We start from the raw sequence: 26898 nt of genomic DNA, 5'->3' as shown, positions 1-26898 counted from the left end.
TAGAGTGAAATCATTCATGAATTCGTTTGTAGTTTACCAGTAATACAACTAAATAAAAGAATGTCCAGTTTCAATATCCCCTCCTGTATTCGTCAATTCCCATTGGACCCTATATCCGCATGTTGAAGTACGGCTGATGATGTCCTTCCATGTCTTTCCCAGTCCCCCGACAACTTGATGAGGTAATTGAGCGTATCTCAGCATGTGCCTTCGTTTGGGTCCGAGCTAGAGAGTAACGTCAGTTCAGGACCTTATAGTACGTAGAGATTGGATGAAGGAAAGGCATCTTACGTGTAAACAAAGTTCCCGTGTCTGCTGTAGCCACCGTTGCCACAGCCCTTGATCTCCAGCCTGAGGTTGGTTTTGCAAGTGTCGAAGCTGATGCTCTCCGACGGCTTGTCGTCGAATTGGATTCGGAAGTTGACCCTCTTGTTGCCGCTGAGTTGGTGGCACCGATGCTTAACCTCATTGCTCTGGAAGGCACCTGACGTCATGGATCGGCAAGCATCGTCCACTTTTTCGAGTGCGAGGTCCTTGTCGCCGCCCCAGCCAACACCACCCGGGTAGCATGTTCGCTTGGTAAGCGTAGCGTCCCGCTGTAGGAGCCCGGCACCATCAGAATCAGATGGGCTGCTAAGAGCGGCCCCCGACACTGTAGGGACGACGGCAGCGAAGAAGGCGAAGAGGAGGGCTTGCAGCTGCATTCTGGTTGCTTTGTGGGTTTATGAGTAGTCTTGTGAGTAAAGGCCTGGTTTAAAGCTATTGAAGAGGTGATGATAATGGTAAGCAGTGGGATGGTTAGAAGCTTGAGGGCTTTTTCTCTCCTGATGATGGAGAAGTCCATGGGCTCTTTATATATAGCCCGGCACCCGACTCTGAATTTCGAAATCAGTTACATCTCACGGATTATGGCCGCAATACAAGTGAAGAGAAGAGCCAAGCTGATGTAAGAGAGACAGAGATTGACTTAAGTTGACACAGCGTATTACATTTCTGACTGTCTGATACGGCGTACCTATTCTACCTAACTTGCCAGAGCGACAACCCTTTTAGGAAATACAGCTAGTTAGAAACTTAGCTAAGAAGTAGCTATCCTCCTTGATTGGCGAGCTGGATACGACGAAAGGGCGGAGTACATTATACTACTTGATGTGGTATCCGAAAACGGGAAACAGTGGCATCCGGAAATACAGCGTGCTTAGACTAATAGTTGCACTCAACGATTTGGTATTGCTATTTGTTTTTCCAGCCATTCAGCGACGAGCTTCAACGCCCGTGATCACACGTAGTCAGCCCTTTAGTAATACGTGCACGGGAATAATGGCCACTGCACTCCTTCTTAGTAGCAGTTCTCCTTGGCCCTCATTATGAATCACCGTCAATATTATTTCAGTTACAGAAATCTCGTAACCTGGTCGTGATGGTCTTAGAGCAGTATTCACTCAACGTATATCATTAGCAGTCCGGCATGGAACTAAAAGGACGATACCGTAATGACGCACCACTACCGCTGTTGTTATTCTAAAACTCGGGAGTGTTGAGTTTCAAGCCAGAAATGTTCCACATCCGAGAACAGATGAGACTGGAACATTCTCGTGTCCGAGATGACGTTACTTCCTGATATTGGCTTGTGCCACTTGCTGTCCACAACTTGGCAACAGAAAAGGTAAGTAAGTTCAGCTAGACACGGTTCTTTTGATGGCACAAGATCGACGGCACCAATGAATCGCCAATGGGAACCGTTTTCCATCCGTGGAGCCGCTGGAATCTGGCAAGTCAAGCGCCACACGCTAAATTTCGAGCACTACGAACTACGCAACCTTGATGGCACTTCATGCTGCCATATTTACATCGGCTTCCTCCCCCTCATCTCTCTTTGGTGTCTCATTCTCACTCGCGTTCATTCATTTCCTGGAAAGATTTGGATCATAACAGTCATTAAATTATTTTTCTCTATCGCCTTATTACTATCCAACTCGGACGCTTTTTTTTCCCGGTATGTAAGTGAAAACACGGCGGCTGGTTTAGTGCTTGCCGTAGTTCTCGTTCTCGAGGACGTAGCGGTAGCGGGCCTTGCCGTCCTCGAAGTCGACGATGGCCTGGTTGGCGTCCTTCATGGGCCGGGTCACGATCCAGGGCTGGATCTTCTGGTCGGCCGCCAGCTGCAGCATCTCGCGGATCTCGTTGGGCGAGCCCGTCAGCGAGCCGCCGACCTTGATGGCGCTGCCCAGCAGGGTGAAGGCGTTGATCGGGGGCAGGAGGCCGCCGTCGGGGGCACTGTTGGGCGCGAGTTAGTCAACGGTGGTCCGCCAAGATGTGTGAAGAAGAAGAAAGAAAGCGAGTGGGCTAAGTAGTAACGTACCCGACCTGGATGAAGCTGCCGCGCACCTTCAGCAGCGACATGTACTCGTGCATGGGCATCTTGTCGCTCGAGACGGTGCAGATGATGAGGTCCAGCGTGCGGGCGTTCTTGGCGGCCCAGTCCTTGTCCTCGGCGGTGGCGATGTAGGCGTCGGCGCCGAGCTTGAGGACGTCGTCGCGCTTGTCGTTCTTGCGCGAGATGCCGACGACGCGGTCGGCGCCGAGGGCCTTGGCGAAGAGGATGCCGAAGTGGCCGAGGCCGCCGACGCCGACGATGCCGACCGTCTTGCCGGGGCCGCAGCCGTTGTTCTTGAGGGGCGAGTAGACGGTCACGCCGCCGCACAGCATGGGCGCGGCGGCGGCCGAGTCGAGGCCCTCGGGGATCTTGAAGACCCAGCGGCCGTTGGTGCGGTTGTAGTCGGCGTAGCCGCCGTACGACTTGCCCTCGTCGCCCGGGTAGACGGCGCCGTAGGTCTCGATGCGCTCGCGGGCGCAGTAGACCTCGTCGCCGGCGGAGCACTCGGGGCAGTCGTCCTGGCCGCAGGTGCGGCCCTGGGCGCCGACGCCGACGCGGTCGCCGACCTGGATGTTCTTGACGTTCTGGCCCACGCGGACGGCCTTGCCGACAATCTCGTGGCCCACGACGCAAGCTACGGGTTGGTCAGCATCGTCGTCCTCCTCGAAAAGGGGGAAGAGGCAAAAACCTACGGTAGGGGGTCTCGCCCCAGCCCGACTTCAGCACGTGCAGGTCGGAGCCGCAGATGCCGCAGTGAGAGATCTCAATGTCGACATCGTCCTCGGTCCACTTCTTAGGCTCGTAGGAACCCCACTCCATCTTGCCGTGGAAGGCCTCGGGGCTCTTGCCCAGCCAGCCTTCGAACTTGGGGGATTGCGCGGCCATGTTGTTGGTGGTGATGTGAAAAAAAGGATAGAAGTCGCTAAAGGTGATGGATGATGGTGTTGCTGAAGGGGTATATGGAAGAGAGGTCTGTAAGTGAAAGTTCAAGCTACTACTTCTCCAGATGATGGCGGGAAAAGAAGGAGGGGGTTTCGCTTTTACTAAATACCCGTCGTGGTTATCCCCGATGGCCCATGAATCGGGATTCGGCTTTTGCGACAGAGCAGCAGCGGGTTACGAATCTAGGGTTCAATCTGTTGCCGGGGTTCCCATATGTTCCCATATTTGCTGTGACGCTGTACGGGGCAAAGAAGATGGATAGGCAGTCGATGGTTCGAGACTCCAGTCGCAGCACGGCGACATCATTGGCCCGGACCGTTTTCTGCCCATCCAGCATATGGAGTTGGCTCAGTGGAAAGGGGACAGCAACAATGCTGTTGTACAACTGGCATCGCAGAATACCGGCTGTTGCGGGCGACGAGGTTGCGGTGAACGGGTTCTACCAGGACTTGCGGGTTTGTCGACGAGGAAATGGCAATCCAGCTTCAAGCACTATGGGGCGCAATGTGATTTTTTGCTAGTCTCGGGAGTGGTGAACGGCACACGCAGCAGCTGTGGTTGCGTCGCGGTGCATGGCTGGCCAGATAGCCAGAGCCGGGCATCCCTGCCTAGCATTGGTCCACATGCCAGAGGCGGGACGAGGAAACGTGATGACGGTGGTTGACCGTTCGATGTGTTTTCCTGTCTTCTCGGTGGTTCGATGGATAGGCAAGAGGCGGTTTCGAGACTTGCCGGGCAGACCGCAACGACCAAGCCAAATGAAGGTGAGGGAGACAGAGGACTTCTGGCAGGAGGTCGATGGGATGCGGCCATCTTCCGCCTGTGCAGCTCCACCTCGGACGATTATGGCGGAAAAAGAAGGAAGACGCAAAAGCTAGGGGCAAGCGAGTCGGACTAGTCAATAGTGCAGCCCAAAGGGGAAAGACAGCCAACCCTAATCTCAACGTTTTCCTCCTTGTCTCGTGGCATCGGTGCTAGTGGCATGACATTGACATTGGAAAACGTGGTCGGCTATCGTGTGTCGTGTCGTGCCGTGCCGTGTCGTGTTTTCTCTTTTCCTTCTTCTTCTTCTTCGGCTGCTTCTTCCATTTTCTGCCAAGCCTGTCCGACCAATAAAGTGGAGGCTGTTCTATTCGGCCCGGCCTTTTCTGGGAACTTCCACTGTAACCGCCCCGTTGCCCCATCCCCCAGCGGCTTATGTCATTATCAATCAATGATGCGGCGGCGGTAAGCGTCGAACTGACGGGACGGAGCAATTGAACAGGTAGCCAGGTAATGAGAAGGGTGGCTCGCTGGCTGATCAGCGGCGGTGGCCATGGCCTGCTCCTGACGATCACCAACCCTGTCTCGCATCGGCGATAAGCGCTCACGCCTCGCTCATGACCCCCCACGGGTGGCGGGCGGACGGACTCGACGGAAATAAGAGAGCATATGCAAGTAAGACGGTATATCTGTAGGTCAGATAGGCCATCGCTCGTTCCGATGTTGAAAGAAAGTTAAAGATCCACGTTTCGCGCCGCATTCCGCCAGGGGCCGAGGGGGAGGAGGAGACCTGCTCCCCGCACCAAACCCCTTCACATGATGTAACATTCGTTTATATTTGGCTTATCCATCCCTCCAATATGCTATCACCGCCCTCGTCGCCTAACTGCACTCCTTAAGTCCGTGACAGAGTCGTCACCTCATAAATTGCACCTCCGGGAAACACATTTAGGTAGAATTGCCGACAGAGGGACTTGGGGCACCTGGAAATAGGTGGAATGGGAATGCTTACCAACTCACGCCACAGCAGTCCAGCCCGAGACCACACCAACTCGCACCCAAGCAGGAATTTCCCCCGTATCGGTCTTGTCGCAAGTAAAACCGCCCACGGCCATGTCGCAGGCCCGTGAGGCAGCTGATGCCAAGAAGCGGTTGACTAGTATTGCGGCCAAAATTCGAGTAGGTAAGAACTTGTGACATGTGTGAAGATTTAGTCAGGCAAGATACTACATCACAGCGCCACCGTAATACGAGCCACAGCAATCGCCATGGCTGGGCCTGGCGCAAGAGTACCCTTTATCCACCGTGCAGTGTGAGGCTGTGCTCTGGGTTATTTGGGCCACCCACACCACACCACATCACCCAGTATACAGCTTGCGGCTACTCCAGACCGTGAAATCTGTTGTTCCTGACCCAGGTGCCATTGGGCCATATGGAAGGTATCGCTTTGGGTCTCGAGCTACGCGAAATGGTCGATGTCGTGAAGCTGTGTTTTAACTTGGAGCCTGTCGCACCCCCTGTACACTTGTCGAGGTCAAACTTATCGAGGCTACGACCGCCTCTATGGTTGTAAATCCACCGGAGGAATAAGTTGGGAATCCGCCGGGATGATCCAAAGCAGAAATTGATCCTATAGGAGATGTTGAAGGTGGCTGAGCAGCACTCGAAGATGATTCTGGTTCATCGGGAAAGCCATTCGACGTTTCTTCAGGGGGCGTCGAGGCTGGAGGACTTGTTTTGCTCGCGTCCTGCGTGGGTGTGGGTGCCCTGTCCGTCGACGTAGTGGCGGGATACTTGGTTTTCGATCCTTGGCTTTCCAACATCGAAGTGGTCGCGTCTGAGGTTGGGGTATCAGACACTTGGTCAATTTCAGTAGACGTCGGGTATGTGATTTCAGGGCCAAACGTCCGGACATCTACCGTCTTTGTGCATGAAATATGGGGTTTGAGTATCATCCCGATGTCGGAAGGTGTCGGTGATGAACCCTCCCCTGTTTTAGAAGTTGGTCCTAATGAGCCCGAAGTTTCGACAACATTATCCGAGGTGGTCGGCGTTGCTCTAGCCGTGCTCAACGGCAGTTCACTTGTGCTGTAAGCTGCACTTGGGACTGTGGGCTGCTAGCTTGCAGGGAGAGGGGTGACTGAGACCGCGCCTGTATGGGACGATGCAATGCCGAATAGCGAGGATATAACCTTGATGTATGGTGCTTCCGTCGTTGTCGACCATTCCTGAGTTGGGTATGTCACCGAAGCCACAAGAGTCTCGGCCTGGCTTGTCGTTGCTTTCGTGGTGCTCGAAGCAGAGCCTGCATTGGTGGATGTGGACGGATCGACCGCAAGAGCCGACTGGGTGCGAGTAGATACGCTGGCTGTGGTTCTGCAAGTGCTGTACGGAGAATCTTGCAGGAGGTCGGGCACCGGTTCTCGGGTATCTACCACAGCATCATGAGTTGTTTTTCTTATATGGTGTACCACATGAACAACATGGCGGCTTACATCCATTCGCGCACACGTCTCCATCGCAGCTGGTCTGGTCAAGGCTGGGGTTCGCCTTGAAGAAGTCGTCGAGGGATGCCCCAGACCGGGTGGCAAGGTCTTTCATTCCCCCACAGGTACAGCAGTCCGGGTGGGCGGTGATCATGAGCCATACTTTCCTTTTGCTTCTGGAAGAGTATACCCAGGGTGACAGCAGTGACTGCGGAGATGGCTGTCAGACCTATCAAGATTATCCATCGAAGCCGAGCCATGTTGAAGGAGAGTGGCGTGGAGCCGAGGGCAATAGGAGAGTTCAGAGGAGGAGTGACTCATCCCCGAGTGGGAGTCGGTAAAACCGCCGGATCTCCAAGCCAGTCCATGGAGAAATACACAAACTTTCTTCAAACCAATGTATGTTCTCGCCCGGCTTGACGAGTGATGTGGGTTGTAGTTTCTTATGCAAGGGCCATATCTGCGCCAAAGGATCTAATTGACAGTCTGTTGCATGCTAAATGCCTGCTCTGGACGGCATCGGATCACTCACTTGTAGTACCTACCCGAGATTAGTACCCAAGAGGTGCAGCCCAAAAGGCCACAGGCGTGGGAGAGCGTCATCCCTTGCTTCACGTTAGCGAGAAAGAAGCTCTGGGACATTCAAGTGGCCAGGCTGAGATTGCAAGGAGTATAAGACGAGGCATGACGATTGGTTGTTATTTGGTGTTTGCTCACGGCGGTGGACATCCAACGTGAAATTGTAACACTCGCGGCCCCTGGCATCCTCAATCATAAGCTTTCTGCGCCGTTGATTGCATCAAAGCCGCGCATGACTTGGAGAAAAACAACAGCTGAGATACCAAACCCACCTCTACACCTTCTTCGTTTGTTCGTTTGCTACCGCCCGAGTCCCGCGGCAGACGACCAAGCTGTTGTTCGCCACCCCCGTTTCGTCCTCTACGTTTGACGGAACACGAAAAACAAAAAGGCATGGCCCACCAAGACTTCCTGAATCTGGGATCGCTACCGCCACGCCTCTCTGGGCTGTAATGCCACGGCGACGCTTACCGGCCTCCAGACGGTCGAGTGTGGGTCGCCCAAACCCGATGCCGGCCCCTCCCTCTGGGACGGGGGAGTGCCGGCTGGACGATGTGAGCTTGTTCGACACCAGACGGACAGCCCAGACAAGTTACGGTACAACAACGGCAGAGGTGGCGGCATGGGCGAGAAGCCATTTGAGATGGGCGGTGCGCCGGCGGTTCCGCGGGAGCATCGATCGCCGCCACCGAGCCACGTGGTACCGGGTAGTCAGTCCGACGGTTGGAAAAACGTCCCCTACGACGTCCGAAAGGGTCGACGGAATCAACAATAACATGGCTATCCAGCCGCAGAGTATCCTGTTTCCTGATTACAAGGACCCGGCGTCTGGTGACCCGGCCACGGAGTCTAGAGGAGGTAGCCAGTCCATGCTTTAGGTAAAAGGGTAACAGCATCTCCAATGCCAAATGAGGAAGTTCCGGTGCCAAATATGAGTGGACCGTATCGGTACGGGATGAGTGGCTCGCAGCTTTGGACAAGCATGGCGAGTGGGAGGCAACAGCGGCAACTCTTACTTCAGGCGTCGATCCTGTGGCTCGTCGGGGCGCTGGGCACGTTGCTGAACCCGTTGGGCCGCTACATACCAGCAATGGTCAAACTTGCTGTCGTTGGCTACGGAGTAGCACGTGTTGCCCAAGCGGATCTGTAAGAGGGGAGGAGAGGAAAATGTAATCGAGATGTTGGCAGGGCCGTCAATGGAGCTAGCAATCTTCTGCGCCTGGATCATACAGAGTTGTAAGGAGTGCTACAGAAACGGAAGAGGTAAGCCAGAGCAGTTGCTGCAAGTTTGCGGGTGGAAGTGACACCGGAGAAGTTTGGATGCATTTTGAGTTAGTTGTCATGGCAGTATTATTCATTATGCTCGTCCATCCTTCCATGGGTATCAAATAGCGCAGCTAATATACAAGGCAATGCTAGATAAGTACACAGCTGAGGCTCTAGTCTAATTGAAATGGGTATTGACATCAACTTGGTTCCGGCATCTGACTTGGTCCGTTCCTTGACCTATCCACTGTCGTGGCTTCTAACGGAGGGAGTCCAGACGCCTCGAATGGCCTGGGTACAGGGTCATTATGTGCAGGTACCGATGGATCCAGGGAGAGCGCCGGCTGGTCGATCTGCATGGAGGGTGGAGAAAAAGCCATGGGCGCTGTAGTCGCGTCGGTCGATGGTGGTTGCGTCCCGGCGGTGGCTAAGTTTTCTGGTTCTGGGTCTGGATCAGCCTTTTTCAAGGCTTGAGCCCTCGTCCGACGGGCGTTGGCGACGAGGTCCTGAAAAGATGAATCATGCTTGGCCGACCATGCGGCATGGTCAAACTCTTTGTCCTTGATTTGTGCGCCGAGGTTTATGGACCTGGACGACGTTGGCGCGCGTGATCCCAAGGTCCTCTCCCATACATCTAATTCCTGTAGCAACTCGGGTTTGCGCTTCGGATGCAACGAGTCGCAGTTGGCATTCCATATAGTGACCCATTCCTGGTGGCGCTTCTCGAGGATCGGCCGGCTGCCGTTGGTAGGTATACCCAGGTCGGCGAGCTTCTTGCGAAGTTGGGCGTCCTTAAGCATGGAATAGCTAAGGGTGCCGAGTCGTTCGGGCCTCGGCTGGGCTGCTGCCGGACCCGAGGAAACTGGGAAGCCGTTTCGCTGACCGATGGAGGACTTTTGCTTTGGCGGCTGAGGCCGTTGAGGTTGGGGAGAGCCGGGACAATCACTGTCGAGATGCCGGTCGACCTGGACCTCTTTCATGCGCTCGAGGCAGATGGGACAGGCGACGAGTCCGTCGTTGTACGTGTAGTCGGGGTGCGCATGCGACGGCGCAGCGAGGGTGGCTTCCTGGCGGGCCATCTCGGCCGTCAACTCGGCGCCCCTCGTCTTGCTCTTCCTGGCGGAGCTGCGCAGGCGCTTGGCGGGCTGGTCGGCTTCGGCGTCATCCCCCTCGTCCAGGGCGTGCTTGGGCGAAGAGACGGCGACCTCGACGGTCTGGACGACGACGGTCGGGGGTTTGCGGGCGAGGTCGAGGATCTGGGCGCGGGTCGCGACGAAGGCTTTCACGGCCTCATCCATGGACCAGTTGCTGCGCAGCTTGGAGGACTCCTGGACGGAGCGGCACAGGGAGCACTTGGCGTCGTTGGCGAGGGCGCGGCGGATGCACATGGAGCAGAAGGTGTGGTTGCACGAAGTCAGCATCGGCGTGTTGTAGAAGTCTTTGCAGATCTCGCAGCGCAGGGCGGCCTCGACGGCGGCCAGACCGGGGAGTGGCGTCGACAGCCAGTCGGTCGAGTCGGATATGTCGTCGAAGCCTTTGTCGGCCATGGTGGAGGCTGGGAGTGTTGGGTTGGGAGGACGACGGGGTGCGAGGTGCAAGATGGGCAGTAGCCGTCGTGGCGAGGGTTATACGGAAAAAGAAGGATCTAGATAAGAAGAAAAAGAAGATTCTATTGACGCAGTTGGACCATGCTGGATTCGAAATGCCTTTGTCTCTGTCTCCTTTGAAATGCAAATGTGGAAGGCCACAAGTTGCTGCTGTGAGATCATGGATCACGAAAGATGGAGGAAGACGCGACTGCCAATTAAAAAAGCCTTGTAGCGTAGCCAGTAGTTTCCAGTGCCCCGCCAACTGGACTGCAAGTTACAGTGGCCTGCCCCCAAAAGACAGGCCCTTGCCTGCTTGCTGCGGCTACAATTGCTTGACCCGCACGTGAGAACGCGCCCGCGACGCGCCCGCCCGTCATCCCATCCCAACACATCAAATCAATTAAACTTGGGAGCTTCCTATGACTAGCGATGAATTGAGCCACCACACGCAGCGACAAACAACTAGAAGACCAATTTGACGGCAACTTCACCAAACCCTCTTTCTCGTGGCATGATTTGCATCCTCGTACAATGATGGATTCGGACATGGAATCGGAAATAGCCGACCTCAGGAAGTTATTGGCACAGGAAGTCCTGGCCCTGGACAAGCTTGTGAGTGCTCTTGCTACTTACTCACCCGACGCCGGCTAACCTCCGACCCAAGGTCACTTATCGGACCCTGAGCCGTTCATTGAAGATACATGTCAACTTGGCCAAAGAGTTGCTGTATGACTTTCACAAGTCGCAAAATGCCAAGGAACCTGGAACTGTTCATGCCACCTATCTGGTCTACGGGACACGGAAATCCCCTGATGCGCATGATGACGACGACGTGGAGATGACTGATTCTGTCTCCGACCACGACGTATCTATTTTCCAGGCGGTCCCTACTCAAACGCTCGCCCTCATCAGGGAAGAGGCGCTGCAAGGTAAGTCGGCATCAGCTCATGACTATGTCCAGTGGTTGGCGGTACTGATGTGCTACTTTCAGAGACCCTGCAGCAATATGAAGAGGTCAAGTCCATTCATGTCTACAGTGTGGCACTGCATCACATGAGGGACATACAGTTCCTGTCGGATGCCGGTGAGCAGGTCATGGCGGTGTCATACGAGGAAAACTTCTCGGTGGGCGCCAACAGGACATACGGCACCATCATCAACCCGGACACGCGCAAGAGGGCGCGCCGTGCCGGTGCTTCTCCGCCCCCGGAACCCGCCAGGCCACAGACCAAGCCCCAGGTGAAGCAGGAGACCAAGCCGACGATCAACATCAAGGCGGAGCCACCCAAGTTAACTTTTGGCAAACCCACAGCGAACAAGCCTATGGCAAACAAGCCTACGGCGAACACGGCTACGAAGAAGGCGGCCACAACCTCGGCCCCGGCCCTGAAGCGGCAGGGCTCCTCGGGCGGCATTGGCCAGATGTTTGCCAAGCAGGCGAGCAAACCCAAGAAACCTGCGGCCCCCAAGCCGAAGGAGGAGGCGCCCGCCCCGGCCCTGTCCGATGAGGGCGAGGACGACGACGAGCCCATGCCCGAGGCCAAGCAGGCGGCCGAGGAGGACGGCAAGTCGCGCCGGGACCGGCAGGCCGAGCTGCGCCGCATGATGGACGAGAGCGACGGCGAGGAAGACGGGGAGGAGTCCAGATCCCGGCCCGAGAGCCCGGCCGACGAACCCATGGACGAGGACCCGGCACCGCCCGAGCCCGAAGCCAAAGCGGACGAGGGGCCTGCCGAGGTCGTCGCTAGCACCGGCGACGGCAGGAGACGAGGCCGCCGACGCGTCATGAAGAAGAAGCAGATCATGGACGACCAGGGCTACCTAGGTGAGTGGCAATACGAGCCCACCCGAGCGAGGGCATTCAACTATTCTCTCCACCTATCTGACTGCATGCTAACCACGAACCCGTCCCACCAGTCACCATACAAGAGCAGGGCTGGGAGTCTTTCTCCGAGGAGGAGGCGCCGGCACCGAAACCACAGAAGGCGAAGCCCGCGGCGGCCGAGAAGGCGGCGCCAGCTGCCAAGTCGAAGAAGGCGGCGCCCAAGGGCCAGGGGAACATCATGTCCTTCTTCGGCAAGAAATGAGACGAGGCCAGATCTTCTCTTACTGCTATTGCTGCCTAGTCATGATGTATTCGAATCAGCAAAGACGAACTCCACGCCATGTGTCGCGTTAGTGCTTCGGGCCAACTGTCAGGGCGTAGTAGATGCCACCATCCGTAGTCGCAAAGGGGATTCGGACAATTTGCAAGCTAGTACCTCCTTTCATTGCTATACGACATCCATGACGACACCAAAAATAGCGGCCTTGCCTTTTTTTGCCTACCTACACGTATTTGTCTTTGATGGTCCAATTCATTCAGGATGCTGCTGCCACCATGCATGATCCCAGCCTGCTACAGTCGAGCGATCTGTCCTCTGGCCCTGTTTCTGTATTCGTATGTGCGTGCGCGTGCGGATGTGTGTGTGTGTGTGTGTGTGTGCCAGGAGATGGGATGGACTCTCGGGGATAAGCCCGGGTCCGAGTCGCTCTGGCTCCGGTCATCCGCGGGCGACTCGGAGAGTTAAATGGCCGCGCCCAGAGACCGAGGGGGGACCCAACAAAACTCGCAAGTAAGCGGAGGAATGAAAAGACCGGCTCGTCGCGGTCTATTTTCGTGGCACATGATGAACGATTACGCGCATCCATCCGTTGCTCCTGCTGCGGCCGCTGCACATGCATGGGATGTGCAACCACCACCCCACGCGCGCTCCTCGCTTTCGTTCGCATGGTAATTATCATCGACATCATGGCTGCCAACTTCGATTCATCTTCTTGTCTTGTGTAGAGTACATACATAGCGCAATAGCAGGCGCACTAAGAAAACAACGCGAGTGTGACGCCTAAGTGCGATATCCATCCGGTTTCGTCGGCACTAATGGCATGGTCCCCTGTTCGATCGAGAAACCAAACGGAGAAGAGACCCCTGGATCAAGGCGGGCAAGTTGTGAGAATATGACATATTCTTCTTTCTCGTCTTCTAGAATAACACGCTGTAGAGGCTTGCATGCACATGCTGGCGCATGACCGCAGCAATTTCCCAACGGCCTGGGATGGGCAAGGAAGAGAGGGAAGAGATCACACCCCCCTGCAGGAACAGGACACTCACACCCTTCGCACACTGTGTTCTGAATACGGCAGGGCTTCATCTCAATTGATGGGTCCGTTGCGCCTTATGTCAAGAGTCACTGCCTAATGCGATCCGTTGAGGCTGTCTCAGCTAGCACATACTCGTACGGAGTTTAAGAGCAATTTCCGAGGTGTGAAAATACGGAATTGGCCGCAGCAGCACAAATTTCGGTGATACAATATTGTAGGTCTTCTATTCCCAGGCAGCCTTGCGCGGAGGGCGCGCGGGCATACTATGTAGGCAGCTGGGCGGGTGTCGCGTGCATGGACTGGGATGAAGGTACATGGCGAACCAGCTAGCCAGAGAGCTTCACTCGGAGAGGTACATTCGACGACATCGATCACGTAGGTACGTGGTTGGAGGCCGAAAAAACCACCCCCTTGTCATGTACCGCACACAGGCCAAATTTGCATTAATGGCGTATAAGTTCAGCACAAACTCTCTATACAGCTCATGGCTCAAACCGATTACAGTTAGCCTCTGCCAGTGCACTGATCAACTACACGACAGGGACCCATGAACTTACCCATCATACTATGTACACAGCCGGGGTTCAGCACGGTCAGCGGAGACCAATGAATGTCGTCAATTCAATCAGGGGCCCCTTGCCCTGGTCTCCCGTGCCTTTCCTCTCTCTCTCTCCACAGCTACCAAGACCACGCTAGCCTGGCCTCTCTTATTTTTTTCCTTCCTGACAAATTGGGTGTCCGATACTGCCGGGCAGAGGTCCAATGCGGGTTTTGCAGGCTGGCTCTCTCTCACTTCAAGGCAGTCATTAAATGTCGCAAAAGACACGAGACTGGTTGTTGGTAGCTAGACATTGGGATTGTAGCACATATGATGATGTGTTCTCTAGAAAGGCTGTATGCCAGCCGAACTACGGGACGACGCCCCTCGGATAGTTCAGGGTCAATGACCAAAAAGTCAGGAACGAGATGGGCAGACTAGACTACATCGTCGATGCGTCTGTCGTCAACGAGAGCGTATCGCCTCGGAGGGAGGCAAACCGTTAGTTGCGCCCTGGTTTCGAAACGGCGCCTGGCTGCCCTTGAGCTAGAGCTGGTCTGCCCGTCATCTCGCAACTGAAGAGGATGCGAAAGCCGAGCCGAAGTTGCTGACACATGCGGCCTTTTTCTTCTCTGCCCGTATCCATGACCAGTACAACTACATACATACATACAATTGATGGACGGATAGCCATTGGAGATCGGAAAGCCAAAAAGGACATTTTGATCAATTGACTCGGGTTTCGAGAAAATGTCGGATGCAGTGCCTCGTCGCCTGACTGGCCTGAGTCACTGAACCTAGCGAAGACTAAGGGCAGACACTCCAGACTTGTGAGGAAAATACCATCGAAACCCACCGAAGTAGAAAGCAACGCACGCAATGCATGCAAACAGCGACGCAGCACTTAAGCACTGAGCAAATGCCGCCCTCGCCCTCGCTAAAAGTGCGAAATGGCCCACTGCCACCAGCCCGTTGGGTTTAGGCCTGTCACTCACTGGCCGGTACTGCCAGTAGGGGCCAGCAGGGGCCAGCAGGGGCCCAGTAGGATCACTGCCATGCCTGCATGCCCCGACCGTCTTCCCTGTCGGCCGCTCCACTCCCCCAGTAAAAAGGAAAAGATGGACGATAATGACACGGGCAGCCTAGCAGCCTAGAGCCAACTTTTCCCAAGCTCCCGGGGAGGGACTCTGACTGCGACTGTGACTGCTGCTGCTGCTGCTGCTCTGAAGTGAAGTACCATCCAAGCACTGTACGGTGCTGGTGCAGAAAGAGAAAAAAAAGAGAGACTATCAATCAACTCTCACAGGCATCCCGCCCGATACATTCGATCACATTCATTCATTTGAACCACACACACCCTCCCTCCCTCTCTTTTCTCTTCCTCTTCCTCAGAATCTTCTCATCCCAACCCACAACCCCCATAACCAAATTCCCCTCCATAGGAAAGCGCGTTTGTTTGGCGGCTGCTGTGCTGTCAAATGAACCTGCAAATCGCCTTTTCACCTTTTTCCCATGTAAGTCATCTCGCGTATTCTTGCAATGCCAGTCGGCTTTGTTTTATGCCTGCTTTCGAGTCACCGTTGCTCAATTCCTCGAAAGATGGTCGAACCACCCTGCCTGCTGGATCGCGTGTTTGGTCGCGTGGGGTCCCCGATCTTGGGCCATCTGGGGATGGAATGTCATGTCATTTTCGGCCATCACTCGCTTCTATTCCTTACTTACACGCCATGCCATGCCATGCCATGCCATGCTTCTGCCTTGCTTTGCTTTGTTCTTTTCTATCTTGCTTTGCTCTACGCTCCTCGGCTCGAATCGAATTCGGGAGACGCATACTGACACAGGCCATGGACAGTCATCCCCCCCTCCTGGTGTCTTCTAAATGCCCATCTACTCGTCCTTGTACTCGAACTTCATCCGTCAAGGATTATCAAAGTCACTCACCCACGGTTACGCGCAATCCGTCGTAGCTGCCACCCACCCCCATGTGCTAAACACACAGAACCGTTCCTCCTTCGCCCGGCGTAGCAGCCAGCGCGTTGGGGGGACGCCTCGCCGGCCTCCAGCTCCAGTCCGCCTTCCACAACGCTGCCGCCACCGCCACCTCCACCTCCACCTCCTCTGCCCCGCCGCTCCCCCACGAGCACCGCCACGAGCAGCAGGTCAGCCATGGCAACCTAGACGCCTACTTCGAGGCTCTGCAGCAGAAGCAGGAGAAGAAGGACGAGGCCCTGGCCGCCGGCCACGAGGAGGAAGATCTCGAGAAGGAATGGACCCAGTTCCAGTTCCCCCAGCCCATTGAGTGGAAACCCAGCGCCTCGTCTGTCCTGGAGGAGGCCGGGCCCGAGTCCGAGGCCAAGCTTGCCGACATCGAGGCCGACGCCATCGAAGCTGCCAGAAACGGAGCCGACGATGCCCCCGTCGCCATCGATGCCGTCTCCGCCTTGGCCCACATCAATGCCGCCCTCGAGAAGGAGATCGAGTCGCGAAACCTGCTGGAAGCTCTCGAGGAGAATGCGTCCTCGCCTGTCCTCGCCAGCCGGGCCCTGAGCCCTGTTCTCGAGCAGTCGAGATCGGCCAGCCCTCTCAGCATCGCCCGCAGTGTCACCCCGCCCGTGGACCCCCAGTCCCAGACCTACGCCGACCATCTCACCAAGCTCACCCAAGATGGCCGCTTCGCCGAGATCCCGGCCGTGTTCGAGGCCATGCTTGTCGCCGACGTCAAACCCATTGCCGGTGCGTACAACGCTCTGTTGGTCGCTGCCATGCACATCCCCAACGAGAAGACCCAGATCGTCTCCAAGGCTTTGGATATCTACACCGACATGATGAGACGCAAAGTGCTACCCGACGGCGAGACCTACAACATCCTGGTGGGTCTGCTTTCGGCGCGGTCTCTCGAGGTTTCCAGTCTCAAGAAGTCGTTCGAAGTCAAGCTTGCCCGCTTCGGTGGTATGGATGAGCCGGGCAAATTCATGTTTGCCTCGAGCGAACTGGACTATGCCATCCTTACGGCCGACGACCGCCTCGACTTGGCCCTGAGCCTGTTCAACTCGTCCCTGGAGTTCCGCAAGGCCAACTACTCGTCCGAGACCTACCACCAGCTCATCACGGCTTGTGCTGGCTCGGGCCGCGTCCCCGACATGCTCCGCCTGTTCGAGCACATGGAGTTGAGTGGCGCCGTGCCCTTTGCTGCCACTTTCCCCGCCATGATCACGGCGTTTTCCAACGCCGGCGATCTCTCCAGCGCGGTAGAATGCTATAACGAGTACAAGGAGCTTGCCGTAGCCCACGACAATGGCCAGTACACGCTTAACGACCGGCTCGACTCGGAAGTCTACGCTGCCGTTATCAACGCCTACGTGGTTTCGGACCGGTTCGAGGGTGCCATGCAGTTCTACCAGAAAATCATCAAGGAGTACGACGCCCGAGCCGTCGACATCAAGGATGCCATCATCCGCGGAGGATTCGTCAAGGCCTTCACCACCCGAGGCATCTACGACCAGGCTTTGTTGTGGGCACAGAGCGTCGAGGACGAGACGCGCATGTCCACCATGGCCGAAATCGCCAGCACAGCCGCCGACGCGGGTGATGCTCACACTGCCGTGGCTGCCTTCTCGCACATCGCACCTCACTACAAGAACATCGCCACTCCGGCCATGGCTCTCTTGGCTCTCAGTGTGCGACAGACCGACGTGGTGGCAGCCACGCGGTTCTGGCATGTGCTCAGAAGTCCCGAAGTGGAAGCTACCTCGGCCTTCATTGAGCCCACCGCCATGTACGCCGTGGCCATGATTGGATCCGGCCAGGTGGCCGAAGGGTTGACCGAGTCGGAGGTCATGTTCCAGCGCATCCGGGCTGCCGGCATTGACGCCCGGCCCCAGCTCGCCGAGGAGATCGAGGAAGGTATTGAGTTTATCTCGAAGTTCATGGCTGCTCGTAACATCGAGGACCCGCGGACGGCCACACCTCTCAACTTCGTGGCCCCGACTGTCTCCACTTTCGAGGACAACTTTGACCCCTACGCCCACAACACCGATTTCAAGGGCTCTTCCATCATCTCGGACGAGCTCGAGGGTGCCCATGGACGCAAGGGGCCCAGAATCAACGAGGCCCTGACCCGGTTCCGAAACATGCGCCGCGCCGGCCGCCACCCCCGTTACATCACCTACGCCAAGATGATCTCGGCTGCTGCCCGCGAGAGCAAGATGAACCTGTGCCACGACATCCTCGCCATGGCACGGACCGACGTCCCTCTCCTCGCCCAGTATGCTGTTGTCCGTTATGGTTGGTCTTCGATTCTGGATGCCATGGTCGGCGCCTGCCTCACCCTCGGTGATCGCGTGCTTGCTGAGCAGTATCACCTGGAGCTTCTTCAGATGGGTGCTGCGCCTTCGGCTAACACGTTCGGTCTCTACATCACCACCCTGAAGGAGTCCACCAAAACTTTCGACGAGGCCACCGAGGCCGTCAAGATCTTCCACCGAGCCAAGGCTGAGGGCGTGGAGCCTTCCAGCTTCCTTTACAACGCCCTGATCGGCAAGCTCGGCAAGGCCCGACGCATCGATGACTGCCTGTTCTACTTCGCCGAGATGCGTGCTCTTGGCATCAAGCCCACCAGCGTCACCTACGGCACTGTTGTCAATGCCCTGTGCCGAGTCAGCGACGAGAAGTTTGCCGAGGAGTTGTTCGATGAGATGGAAGCCATGCCCAACTACAAGGCCCGCCCCGCGCCCTACAACAGCATGATGCAGTTCTTCCTGACCACCAAGCGCGACAAGTCCAAGGTTCTTGCTTACTACGACCGGATGACGGCTCGCGGCATCTCTCCTACTGCTCACACGTACAAGTTGCTGGTGGACACCCACGCCACTCTGGAGCCCGTCAACATGACGGCCGCCGAGGCTGTCCTCGACCTGGTTCGTGCCTCGGGCCAGCGACCCGAGCCTGTCCACTACGCGTCTCTGATCCACGCTCGCGGCTGTGTGTTGCATGACCTGGAAGGCGCCAAGAAGATCTTCGATTCCGTGATGAAGGACCCGACCGTCGCCGCGAACCCCTGCTTGTTCCAAGCCCTGTTCGAGGCCATGGTGGCCAACCACCACGTCGCCGATACGGAGCCCGTCGTCAACGAGATGCGCCAGCGCCGCGTCGAGCTGACCCCTTACATCGCCAACACGCTGATCCACGGCTGGGCGGCGGAGAAGAAGATCGACAAGGCCAAAATGGTGTACAACAGCGTCGGCCGGGAGAAGCGCGAGCCGAGCACGTACGAGGCCATGACGCGTGCCTTCCTCGCCGTCGAGGAGCGGGAGCAAGCCAAGGGTGTCGTCACCGAGATGCTTTCTCGTGGCTACCCCAGTGCCGTTGTCAACAAGGTGCTCGAGCTCCTCGGTGGCGGCAATGGGGAAGAAGCTGCTGCCACTGCTGTTGCCGCCTAGGCTTGCTGGTCCTTTTCTCTTTTCACGATTTGTTTCCTTTGTCCTCCATTTTCTTCTTCTACTGCGATACCCCTGAACTTTGTTGACGAAAGCGTGCTTGTTATGGTGCATATGCTGCTGGGGGGGTCTGGCGGTTCTAGAAGAGCGGAGGACACTTCTGGGGTGTCTTTATTGCTTTTTCTCGGGTTACCTATTTCCTTTGTCCCAAATCACCCACAGATCCAGGGCGGTCAACTGTGCGGCTGATAGCCTGGCGTTGATCGGTTGCTTGCATTGTACAAAAAACGGGGGAGGGCAAGGTTTTCCGGCCGGCTGCCCGAGGACGGGATGACGCCGGGTTTTCTTGGCCCCGGGTCTCGCAGGGCGGCAGCGGTAATGCCGGCGGGAAATGCCGGCGGCTACACATACGCCAACGGGAAAGACATTATATGCGCGGTCGACATGATTGAATGATTGACCTGCGCGTGCTATAGACAAATCTCCACTCTAGATACACACCGACCACAGAATGGTCGGGATGAACAATAATATATTGCTGGATAACTCCAGCTGATGATTCAAACATTTTTCTCCTCGAAGTCCTTGATGCGCGTGTCTGTCAGTAGCGACTTGATGATGGCCTTTTGGCAGACGGGTACACAGTATGTATAGTGGTTGATGTATCGGCTTCCGAGTCGGCTCCTCCGCAGTTCTTTAATTATAGTTGGGTTGGGCATCAATGGAGAAGAGAGGATGGAGTCGACTCCTTCTCCCTCTCGTCTCCAGTCGTCGTGCACGAAATCCCGCCCTACGTGCTGGTCTTTTCGACGTGGGCCGCCGCCCCCTCCGCTTCCCATTCGGCGCTTTCCACGGTGGATGTGATTCGCATACATACAGTAGCTTATTGTTCCTCGTGGGGTTCGGGGACTTGGGGGGGTGGGGGAGGGGGTGCGTGACGTGACGTGACATTTCTTTTGGGTCGACTCTTCCGAGGGTGGAGAGAAGAGAGGGGGTGTAAGAATGGGGAGAGTTCCCAATGCAAGCGGTTCCTTCTTTTACTTGGCGGTGACTTCCTGCTGGTTTTCTCTCTTTTCTTTATTTCCCTCTTCCCGTGGCTCCCATATCGATTCCGGACGTGGGTCTTGTTGAGGTTTGCCTACTAGAGGAGAGGGCGTCTAAGCTCGGACCGCGAACTCGTCGCCAAAGCGTTGACGGACGGTGTGTTTGTCGCAGGGACCGGGGATGTAAATACGGTACTGTAGATTTGCCGTGGTGCAAGCCTGATATCCGATGCGGTCATGTGTGTCTCTCCCCTTGGTATAGAAGAGTACATTTCCGAGGGGGTCCCGCGAAACCCAAAGACAGTTCGATTAGGGTCATCCCCAAGCAAGGGACAAGGCCTTTTTCTTTTTTCTTTCTTCCTTCCCCTCCCTCCTCACCCCTTGTCGTGTGCCGCGATCCCTTCCCCGCCCGTGGCGCTTTGGCGCGACCTCCGGTGGTGCGAGGAGCCCAGCGACCAGCGGAGATGGTGTTTCCCGCCCGCGCTGACAATGAAGGCCGCCAGCGAGGGCACGGGGAGGAGCAGGCTGAGGCGCGGCGGCCTGTCGGCGGCGACGGGCGGGGGAGGAGGCGGAGGCGTCGTCGTTAGGTCTTCGTGATAGGTCTGCAGCGAAACGAAAAAAACCGGCCGGCGTACGTTAGCCATCGAACCGTCCCGCAAAAAAGCAAGAACACGGCGCGCCGCGCGCGTCCCGAAAACGCTTGGGGTGGATCGGTCACTCACCTCCGGCCCCTTGCTCAACAACGCCGCGTCCAGGCGCGGCAGCGAGTCCAGCCGGTGCTGCGACTGCGACACCTCGGTCGTCTTGGTGATGCCACCCCCACCGCCGCCGCCGCCACTGCTGTTCACCCAGTCCGCCAGCTCCGTCGTCGACGACCCGCGGTCCCGGGCGTGGTAGTAGCTTCGGCTCCGGCTGCTGCTGCTGCGGCTGTGGCTCCTCCCGCCGCCGCCGCCGCCGCCGCCGCCCTCCTCCATCCAGCTCGTGAGGGCGAAGCGGCTGAAGGGCGGCGCCGGGGCGGCGGGCGACGGGCCCGAGGCGCTCGACATGTGCATGATGGACTCCTCGGGGCGGAGCTTCAGGGGGCCTTGCTGCTGTTGGTGGTGGTGGCGCAGGTCCGGCTGGCTGTTGGCGCGCATGTATTTGCGACGCAGCGGCGCGCGGAACCGCAGGCTTCTCGTCCTCTTCCTCCGCGGCGTCTCCCCGGGGGCAGAGGAGGAGGGGAGCGACGTCGAGGCGCTGGCGGCGCTGGCGTGCAGGCCGAGCAGGCGGCGCCGCCAGTGGGTGAGCAGGGGGTGCAGCGCCGCCAGGGGACAGGGCGGCGATGCCGATGCCGACCTCGACGGAGCTCCAGATGGCGACGTCGGTGGTTTCGACTGGATTTCGCGATGGTTAGTCAGTGCGGTTGCGTGCTTGAGGAAACGACGGGATGCGTGTTTTCCGGGCTTCCTCGGAGGTAGTCATCAATAGAAATCTTTCGTCCCGTCCAACGCACTTACACAGGAAATCCTCTCCGTTGATGAGAGTGGGGATATACGCCATGCGAACCATGGTCGCAATACTGGCACTATTGGTCGGGGTATACGTGTAAGCCTGTTGCCCGCCCGCTAAACAAAACGTAAGACTGGGGGGGAGGAAGAGTTCCAACCTACATAGCCGCGAAGCTCATGAGACAAGCGACCAGGACCTTGGTGCCGCGGGGCATGTGCAGGGTGCGCACGACGAGGACGGGCATGAGGCCGAAGCACCAGTCGGCGAGGCAGTTGACGGCGGAGGCGGCGTAGGTGAGGGCGAGCACGACGGTGTCGCCCCAGCAGCGGCCGGGCGCGCGGGGCGACGCCGTCCAGAAGACGGACGGCGGCTGGCACTGGAACAGCACCATGACGAAGTAGGCCGTGCCGAACAGCGCCGTCGACAGCATCAGCGCCCGCAGCGCCCACACGTGCCGCGCGTCCACGGCCAGCCGCAGCAGGAACTGGCCCGCCGCCAGCTTGAGCAGGCAGGTGCACACGATGTAGAGCAGCTCGCAGATGAACCAGAACTAGGGTGGCATATACGGTCAATCAAAGGGTATCGCAGATGGGAGAGAGAGTAGTAACATGGGAGGTTTCTTACCATCAGGGCTTTGGACTTGTTCGCTTCGCTCAACCGGCTCTCGCGCCTCCCCGTGCCATGTTGCCAGCCGAGGAGCTGGCTGATGAGATAGACGGTGTAGACCAGCTTTGGGCACGACGACTACGTATCAGCATGGACAGCCGCCAAAGAGGGGAAAGGAAGAGAAGTGCGGGTGCAGCAACGGTGCAGCGCATGTGCACCACTCATGCATGCAACTCACCTGCAGAATGACCAGGACGAGATCGTCCCGCCCGAAGGACTTGACCACATGGAGCCGGCAATGCACGCGAAGCCCGACGGTGGCCCAGCAGACGACCATGAAGGTCACGGCGATGGCCAGGACCTGCTCGCTTCGGTCTTCCATGGGGCAGAGGAGACACAAGAAAAGTGATCTCGCAGGACAGGAGACATCGGGCAGGAAGGCCTGTGTTGTTCGTGTGTCGCAGAAGCAAGCCGCATCGTAGGCGACGCAATGGATAAGTCACAATCGGAGCAGATAGGAGATGGGTCGACTATATTTACTATACTGGGCTTCATTTAGATTGCATTACTATGGTGGACCTGTAGCCCAATTATCCGGAAAGAGAGTTCTGCTAGAGCCTCGTACCTGGGAGACGCCCTCACCGGGCTCCTGGTCAGGCCACATGGGGAGGCGCTTTAGCCTTGGTAGAGGAACGGTTCTAGGCGCTGCGGAGACGCTACTGGGCGACAGTGCACGAGCTGAAGCCACCATCAAGAAACATAGCGCAGGATGGAAGGGACGCAACACAGATATGTACGGATAGGTTCGATTCCTATCGGCGCTATTGGTCATCGTCGTGTCTTGGGCCTCCTCCTCTAGGATATGCTCTGTTGCCCCCAAGGCGCCAACCAACTTAGCACACCTGACAACTGAGTGTGCACTGAAACATGGTTTAGGCTAGTCTAGTGCCTTCTGGCGCGTTCGAACTACTGCGCTGTATTTGAAACCCGGCAGCCGAACATTCGGGTCGTCAGGCTATCGCTTTGTCGTGTGAATTTGCTGGTCCCCCCAACCCGGATTTTGTGCAGAGCCGACGCACCCTGCACGAGAAGACGCGTCGCTGCTGGTAATTGAGGTGGGGACGCCAGTGACGTTGCCAGAACAAGACTGAACTCAGGAAGCGATTCCGGATGCCGGGAACGCCAGCTGAGGACTAGCGAGGGACACGGACTGCCGATCGACCCTTCTTTTGAAAACGCCCCCAGCAAGCCATGGTAAAAGTCGGATCTCGTCGATCGGCACTTCTGTAGCAGGTTTCATCGCGCAGCGGCATTTCAACGTCACGATGGATGCCTGCCACCGTTGTTGGAGGCCGTCTGGGAAATACTGAAGAGGTAAAACTCAAGATGTGGGGTTTTCATTTCTTTCCTGCCCAGGCACTGCTGTTCGGCTCCAGTCTCTCGGGTCCGTCTCTCTCCCCCCCATGTCTGGCAGTGGACGGGAACTCGAGCGGGGGGTCTACTGCTTCTTCTTCTTCTTCTTGGTATGTGATTTGCCAGGTCCGGGGCGCACATGCTCAAACTTGTTGGCATGTTCCATGTCGAACTCGGACTTCTTCTTGCGGAACAGCAGCATGGCCACTCGGGCATCCTCGATGCTGGAATGGTGGCCCGACTGGATGTCCATGTCCAGGACCTCCTTGGCCAATATCCGCAGCGCCGGCTTGGGCCCGTTGCCGTACTTCTTGTAGCCGGCAAAGCGCGCCGTGTCCCGGATGTGGGTGACGGGGTGGGTGAGCAGCAGCACGTCCAGGTCGTGGCGCAGGTCGTGGCCGACCAGGATGCGGCCCTTGATGATGTCGGCGACTTCCTGCTGCACCTCGTCAAAGTCCCTGGCCTGGCCCATCTGCTTGGGGGTGATGCCCGTGATGGCGGTGCGCCAGTCCGTCACGCGCTCCTGCGGCCTCACAAACGAGTCGTAGATCTGGCGGCCGTGGAAATCGACCAAGCTGGCGCGGGCTAGCGCATGGTCGTGGCCGTCGGGGCCGGTGCCGACCATCTCACAGTCGAGGCCGACATACTTGCCCAAATCGACGTTGGGAGCCCTGCCCTCGTTGACGCGGGCCTTTTCCGACGTGGTGACCAGGGTGTTGCGCTTGAGCCCGAGCCCGTAGGCCTCGGCCAAGTCCTCGGGCGAAATGTCATTGTCCTGGGCCCAGAGCGCCAGGGACGGCCGCACGGTGGACGACGAGCCTTTGTCGACAACGGAAGACTCTGCGTTGCCCATAGGCCTGGCCCTTCTGGGTTTCGGCGGTGGCGCCTGCTTCTGTTTTGCGGGCTCCGGCTTCTGCTGCTGCTGGCCGTCTTGGAATCGCCGGCGCTTCTTGGGCTGCTGCTGCGACTTGGCGGCGGCGACGTCTTGCGTCTCGTCGGGCTTCCGCTTGGTGGCGGCCGTCGCGGTTGGCGCGGCGGCCGATTGAGCCTTGAGTTGTTCCTGGAGCTTTTTCCAATTGGACGAGAACTCGGGAGCCATGGCTTTGTTGTTCTGGGGTAGGAGAATCAAAGTAGAAGATCAAGGTGCGGTCATTGTGATTGGGCGCAGCTTTTTTTCTTTTCTTTAGTCGATGGATGGTCTGGTGAAGAAAATGTTTTGACGGGGGAGTCTGATGTTGAAATGAGGCCAGTAACGGTTTAGCCTGGAAAACAGCCAAGCAACCCGCTAATCGCTGCAATCGCTGCAATCGCTGCAATCGCCGTCCACTGTCAGCCCCACTAAGCCCAGCTGCCATTCAGTAAGTGCAACCATTCAGATATTCTGGCTATCAATCATTCTTTTGGTGGTTGGCCATGTCCCTCTGATATCTACCCAGCCTGCCCGTCTCGATTCGTACGAGAAACCGTCTAGTTCCAGATAACAGCTATAAAAACAGCCGGCAGCCGTATCATCCACGCCCCCAAATCTGACCACTCCCGCGCAATCGCCCAATGCAACCCCAAGCCGCCACGTGCCGCCCTAGCAACGGAGGGTGTTCACCAATCCAGAAGGTCGCCAGCTCCAGTTCTTTTGTCTGCCACCCCGTCTCCGTTCTTGGGTCGGGGCTATCTCCTTGGCGGTCCGCCGCCGCCACTCCGGCATTTCCAAATCCACCATTCACACACCCAGCCAGAGAGCGAGCAGGAGAGGATGGGTGCCTGCTGGGCCAAATGCGGTTCAGCGGCACCCAGACGCCGACTGACCGACCGTGGGCCGTGAGGCGAGAGAGCCATACGATGCCAGACGCGGACATGCTGCTGTGCTCTTCATAAAGAGCCGTCTGCCCGTCCGCCCCGACAGGGAATGCGAGAGGGCGATCACGCACCTGCGCCTACATCGCTCCCTTCCCGTCCCGTCTCTGCGTCTGCCTGCCTGCACCTGCGTCTGCATCCTCTCCGACCACAGCCATCATGGCGTGGAGCTTTACCGCCAAGCTCCTGACGACGGCCGCGGCGCTGGCCGGGGCCGCCTGGGGCTACGCCGTGCCCCAGGCCTGCTCGGGCGTCTGCACCAACGCCCACGACCCCACCATCGTCCTGCGCGGCGACGGCACCTACTTCCGCCTCTCGACCGGCGGCAAGATCGCCGTCCACTCGGCCCCCTCCATCCGGGGGCCCTGGGCCTACGTCGGCCCCGCCCTGCCCGGCGGCTCCAGCATCAACAAGGCCGGCCGCGACGATCTCTGGGTACGCTTTGTTCCTCTCCTCTCTCCCTCTCCTATGTTCCTACTACCCATGCTGACCACCAAAACCCGCAGGCCCCCGAGGTCGTCAAGCGCGGCAACGAGTACTTCATGTACTACTCGGTCAGCACGCCCGGGTCCCAAGACTCGGCCATCGGCGTCGCCACGTCGACGGACCTCGTCTCGTGGCGGGACCACGGCTCGACGGGCGTCGAGTCGGCGCGGGGCGTGGCCTACAACGCCATCGACCCGCACGTGCTCAAGACGGCCGACGGCGCCTTCGTCATGACGTTCGGCAGCTGGTGGCAGGACCTGCACACGGTGCCGATGCAGAACCCGCCGCACCGCGTGGCCGCCGGCGGCCCGGCGCCGCGCCAGGTCGCCTTCGACCCCAAGACCACGGCCGTCGAGGGCGCCTTCGTCTTCCCCTGGGGCGCCTACTTCTACCTCTTCTACTCCAAGGGCGCCTGCTGCGGCTTCGACAAGAACCGCCCCGCCCCCGGCGCCGAGTACAAGATCATGGTCTGCCGCTCCTCGAGCCCCACGGGCGGCTTCGTCGACCGCAATGGTGTTGATTGCACCCGCGGCGGCGGCACCGTCGTCTACGAGTCCTTCCAGTTCGTCTACGGGCCCGGCGGCCAGGGTGTGTTCAACGACCCTGTGGAAGGTCCCGTACGTTTTGTTTTTCTTATCCTCTTCTCCTTTTCCTCTTCTTTTTTCAACTATTCTTAATCCCTTCTGCTATATAGCTACAAGTACTAATTCGTGCGGCGCTCTAGATCCTTTACTATCACTTCGTCGACATCCGCATCGGCTTCGCTGACGGACAGAAACGGTTCGGATGGAACCGCATCGACTTCTCCAGCGGTTGGCCTGTTGTGTAACTTGCTTGGCCACCAAGTGAATTGAGAGCTTGCCTTGTTTCTCTAGTGGTCCTGATTATCGTGGTTT

General features: G+C 57.6%; 11 protein-coding genes across 11 annotated transcripts; 4 read left to right on the top strand and 7 right to left on the bottom strand.

The window, feature by feature from the left end:
- Positions 1 to 197: 197 nt before the first annotated feature.
- PG998_004308 (uncharacterized protein) lies at positions 198 to 704 on the bottom strand (the record flags this gene model as incomplete). Its single annotated transcript, XM_066871126.1, has 2 exons — positions 198 to 225; positions 292 to 704. 2 exons carry the CDS (start codon positions 702 to 704, stop codon positions 198 to 200), a joined length of 441 nt encoding a protein of 146 aa, XP_066734876.1.
- Positions 705 to 2024: 1320 nt separating this feature from the next.
- Positions 2025 to 3262, bottom strand: PG998_004307 (uncharacterized protein; the record flags this gene model as incomplete). The annotated part of the gene is made up of 3 exons (XM_066871125.1): positions 2025 to 2277; positions 2363 to 3011; positions 3070 to 3262. The coding sequence occupies 3 exons, from the start codon at positions 3260 to 3262 to the stop codon at positions 2025 to 2027; spliced, it is 1095 nt and encodes a 364-aa protein (XP_066734875.1).
- Positions 3263 to 3836: 574 nt separating this feature from the next.
- On the bottom strand, positions 3837 to 4288 carry PG998_004306 (uncharacterized protein; the record flags this gene model as incomplete). The annotated part of the gene is made up of 2 exons (XM_066871124.1): positions 3837 to 4193; positions 4253 to 4288. 2 exons carry the CDS (start codon positions 4286 to 4288, stop codon positions 3837 to 3839), a joined length of 393 nt encoding a protein of 130 aa, XP_066734874.1.
- Positions 4289 to 6198: 1910 nt separating this feature from the next.
- PG998_004305 (uncharacterized protein) lies at positions 6199 to 6827 on the bottom strand (the record flags this gene model as incomplete). Its single annotated transcript, XM_066871123.1, has 3 exons — positions 6199 to 6512; positions 6577 to 6675; positions 6731 to 6827. 3 exons carry the CDS (start codon positions 6825 to 6827, stop codon positions 6199 to 6201), a joined length of 510 nt encoding a protein of 169 aa, XP_066734873.1.
- An 828-nt stretch (positions 6828 to 7655) lies between these two features.
- Positions 7656 to 8024, top strand: PG998_004304 (uncharacterized protein; the record flags this gene model as incomplete). Its single annotated transcript, XM_066871122.1, has 1 exon — positions 7656 to 8024. One exon carries the CDS (start codon positions 7656 to 7658, stop codon positions 8022 to 8024), a length of 369 nt encoding a protein of 122 aa, XP_066734872.1.
- A 588-nt stretch (positions 8025 to 8612) lies between these two features.
- On the bottom strand, positions 8613 to 9959 carry PG998_004303 (DNA repair protein rad18; the record flags this gene model as incomplete). The annotated part of the gene is made up of 1 exon (XM_066871121.1): positions 8613 to 9959. The coding sequence occupies one exon, from the start codon at positions 9957 to 9959 to the stop codon at positions 8613 to 8615; it is 1347 nt and encodes a 448-aa protein (XP_066734871.1).
- A 576-nt stretch (positions 9960 to 10535) lies between these two features.
- PG998_004302 (uncharacterized protein) lies at positions 10536 to 12088 on the top strand (the record flags this gene model as incomplete). Its single annotated transcript, XM_066871120.1, has 4 exons — positions 10536 to 10613; positions 10666 to 10930; positions 10993 to 11826; positions 11919 to 12088. 4 exons carry the CDS (start codon positions 10536 to 10538, stop codon positions 12086 to 12088), a joined length of 1347 nt encoding a protein of 448 aa, XP_066734870.1.
- A 3471-nt stretch (positions 12089 to 15559) lies between these two features.
- Positions 15560 to 19118, top strand: PG998_004301 (uncharacterized protein; the record flags this gene model as incomplete). Its single annotated transcript, XM_066871119.1, has 2 exons — positions 15560 to 15612; positions 15680 to 19118. The coding sequence occupies 2 exons, from the start codon at positions 15560 to 15562 to the stop codon at positions 19116 to 19118; spliced, it is 3492 nt and encodes a 1163-aa protein (XP_066734869.1).
- Positions 19119 to 20872: 1754 nt separating this feature from the next.
- On the bottom strand, positions 20873 to 23003 carry PG998_004300 (uncharacterized protein; the record flags this gene model as incomplete). Its single annotated transcript, XM_066871118.1, has 6 exons — positions 20873 to 21531; positions 21655 to 21722; positions 21808 to 22196; positions 22271 to 22345; positions 22491 to 22694; positions 22878 to 23003. The coding sequence occupies 6 exons, from the start codon at positions 23001 to 23003 to the stop codon at positions 20873 to 20875; spliced, it is 1521 nt and encodes a 506-aa protein (XP_066734868.1).
- A 747-nt stretch (positions 23004 to 23750) lies between these two features.
- On the bottom strand, positions 23751 to 24764 carry PG998_004299 (uncharacterized protein; the record flags this gene model as incomplete). The annotated part of the gene is made up of 1 exon (XM_066871117.1): positions 23751 to 24764. The coding sequence occupies one exon, from the start codon at positions 24762 to 24764 to the stop codon at positions 23751 to 23753; it is 1014 nt and encodes a 337-aa protein (XP_066734867.1).
- A 911-nt stretch (positions 24765 to 25675) lies between these two features.
- On the top strand, positions 25676 to 26831 carry PG998_004298 (uncharacterized protein; the record flags this gene model as incomplete). Its single annotated transcript, XM_066871116.1, has 3 exons — positions 25676 to 25951; positions 26023 to 26619; positions 26727 to 26831. The coding sequence occupies 3 exons, from the start codon at positions 25676 to 25678 to the stop codon at positions 26829 to 26831; spliced, it is 978 nt and encodes a 325-aa protein (XP_066734866.1).
- Between the last annotated feature and the right edge of the window lie 67 nt (positions 26832 to 26898).

Source organism: Apiospora kogelbergensis, assembly GCF_038363985.1.
Source record: "Apiospora kogelbergensis strain CBS 113332 chromosome Unknown utg000002l_segment0_segment0, whole genome shotgun sequence".
Lineage (NCBI taxonomy): Eukaryota > Fungi > Ascomycota > Sordariomycetes > Amphisphaeriales > Apiosporaceae > Apiospora > Apiospora kogelbergensis.
The sequence above is the reverse complement of the archived record's forward strand: the minus strand, read 5'-3'. Positions and strand labels throughout refer to the sequence as shown.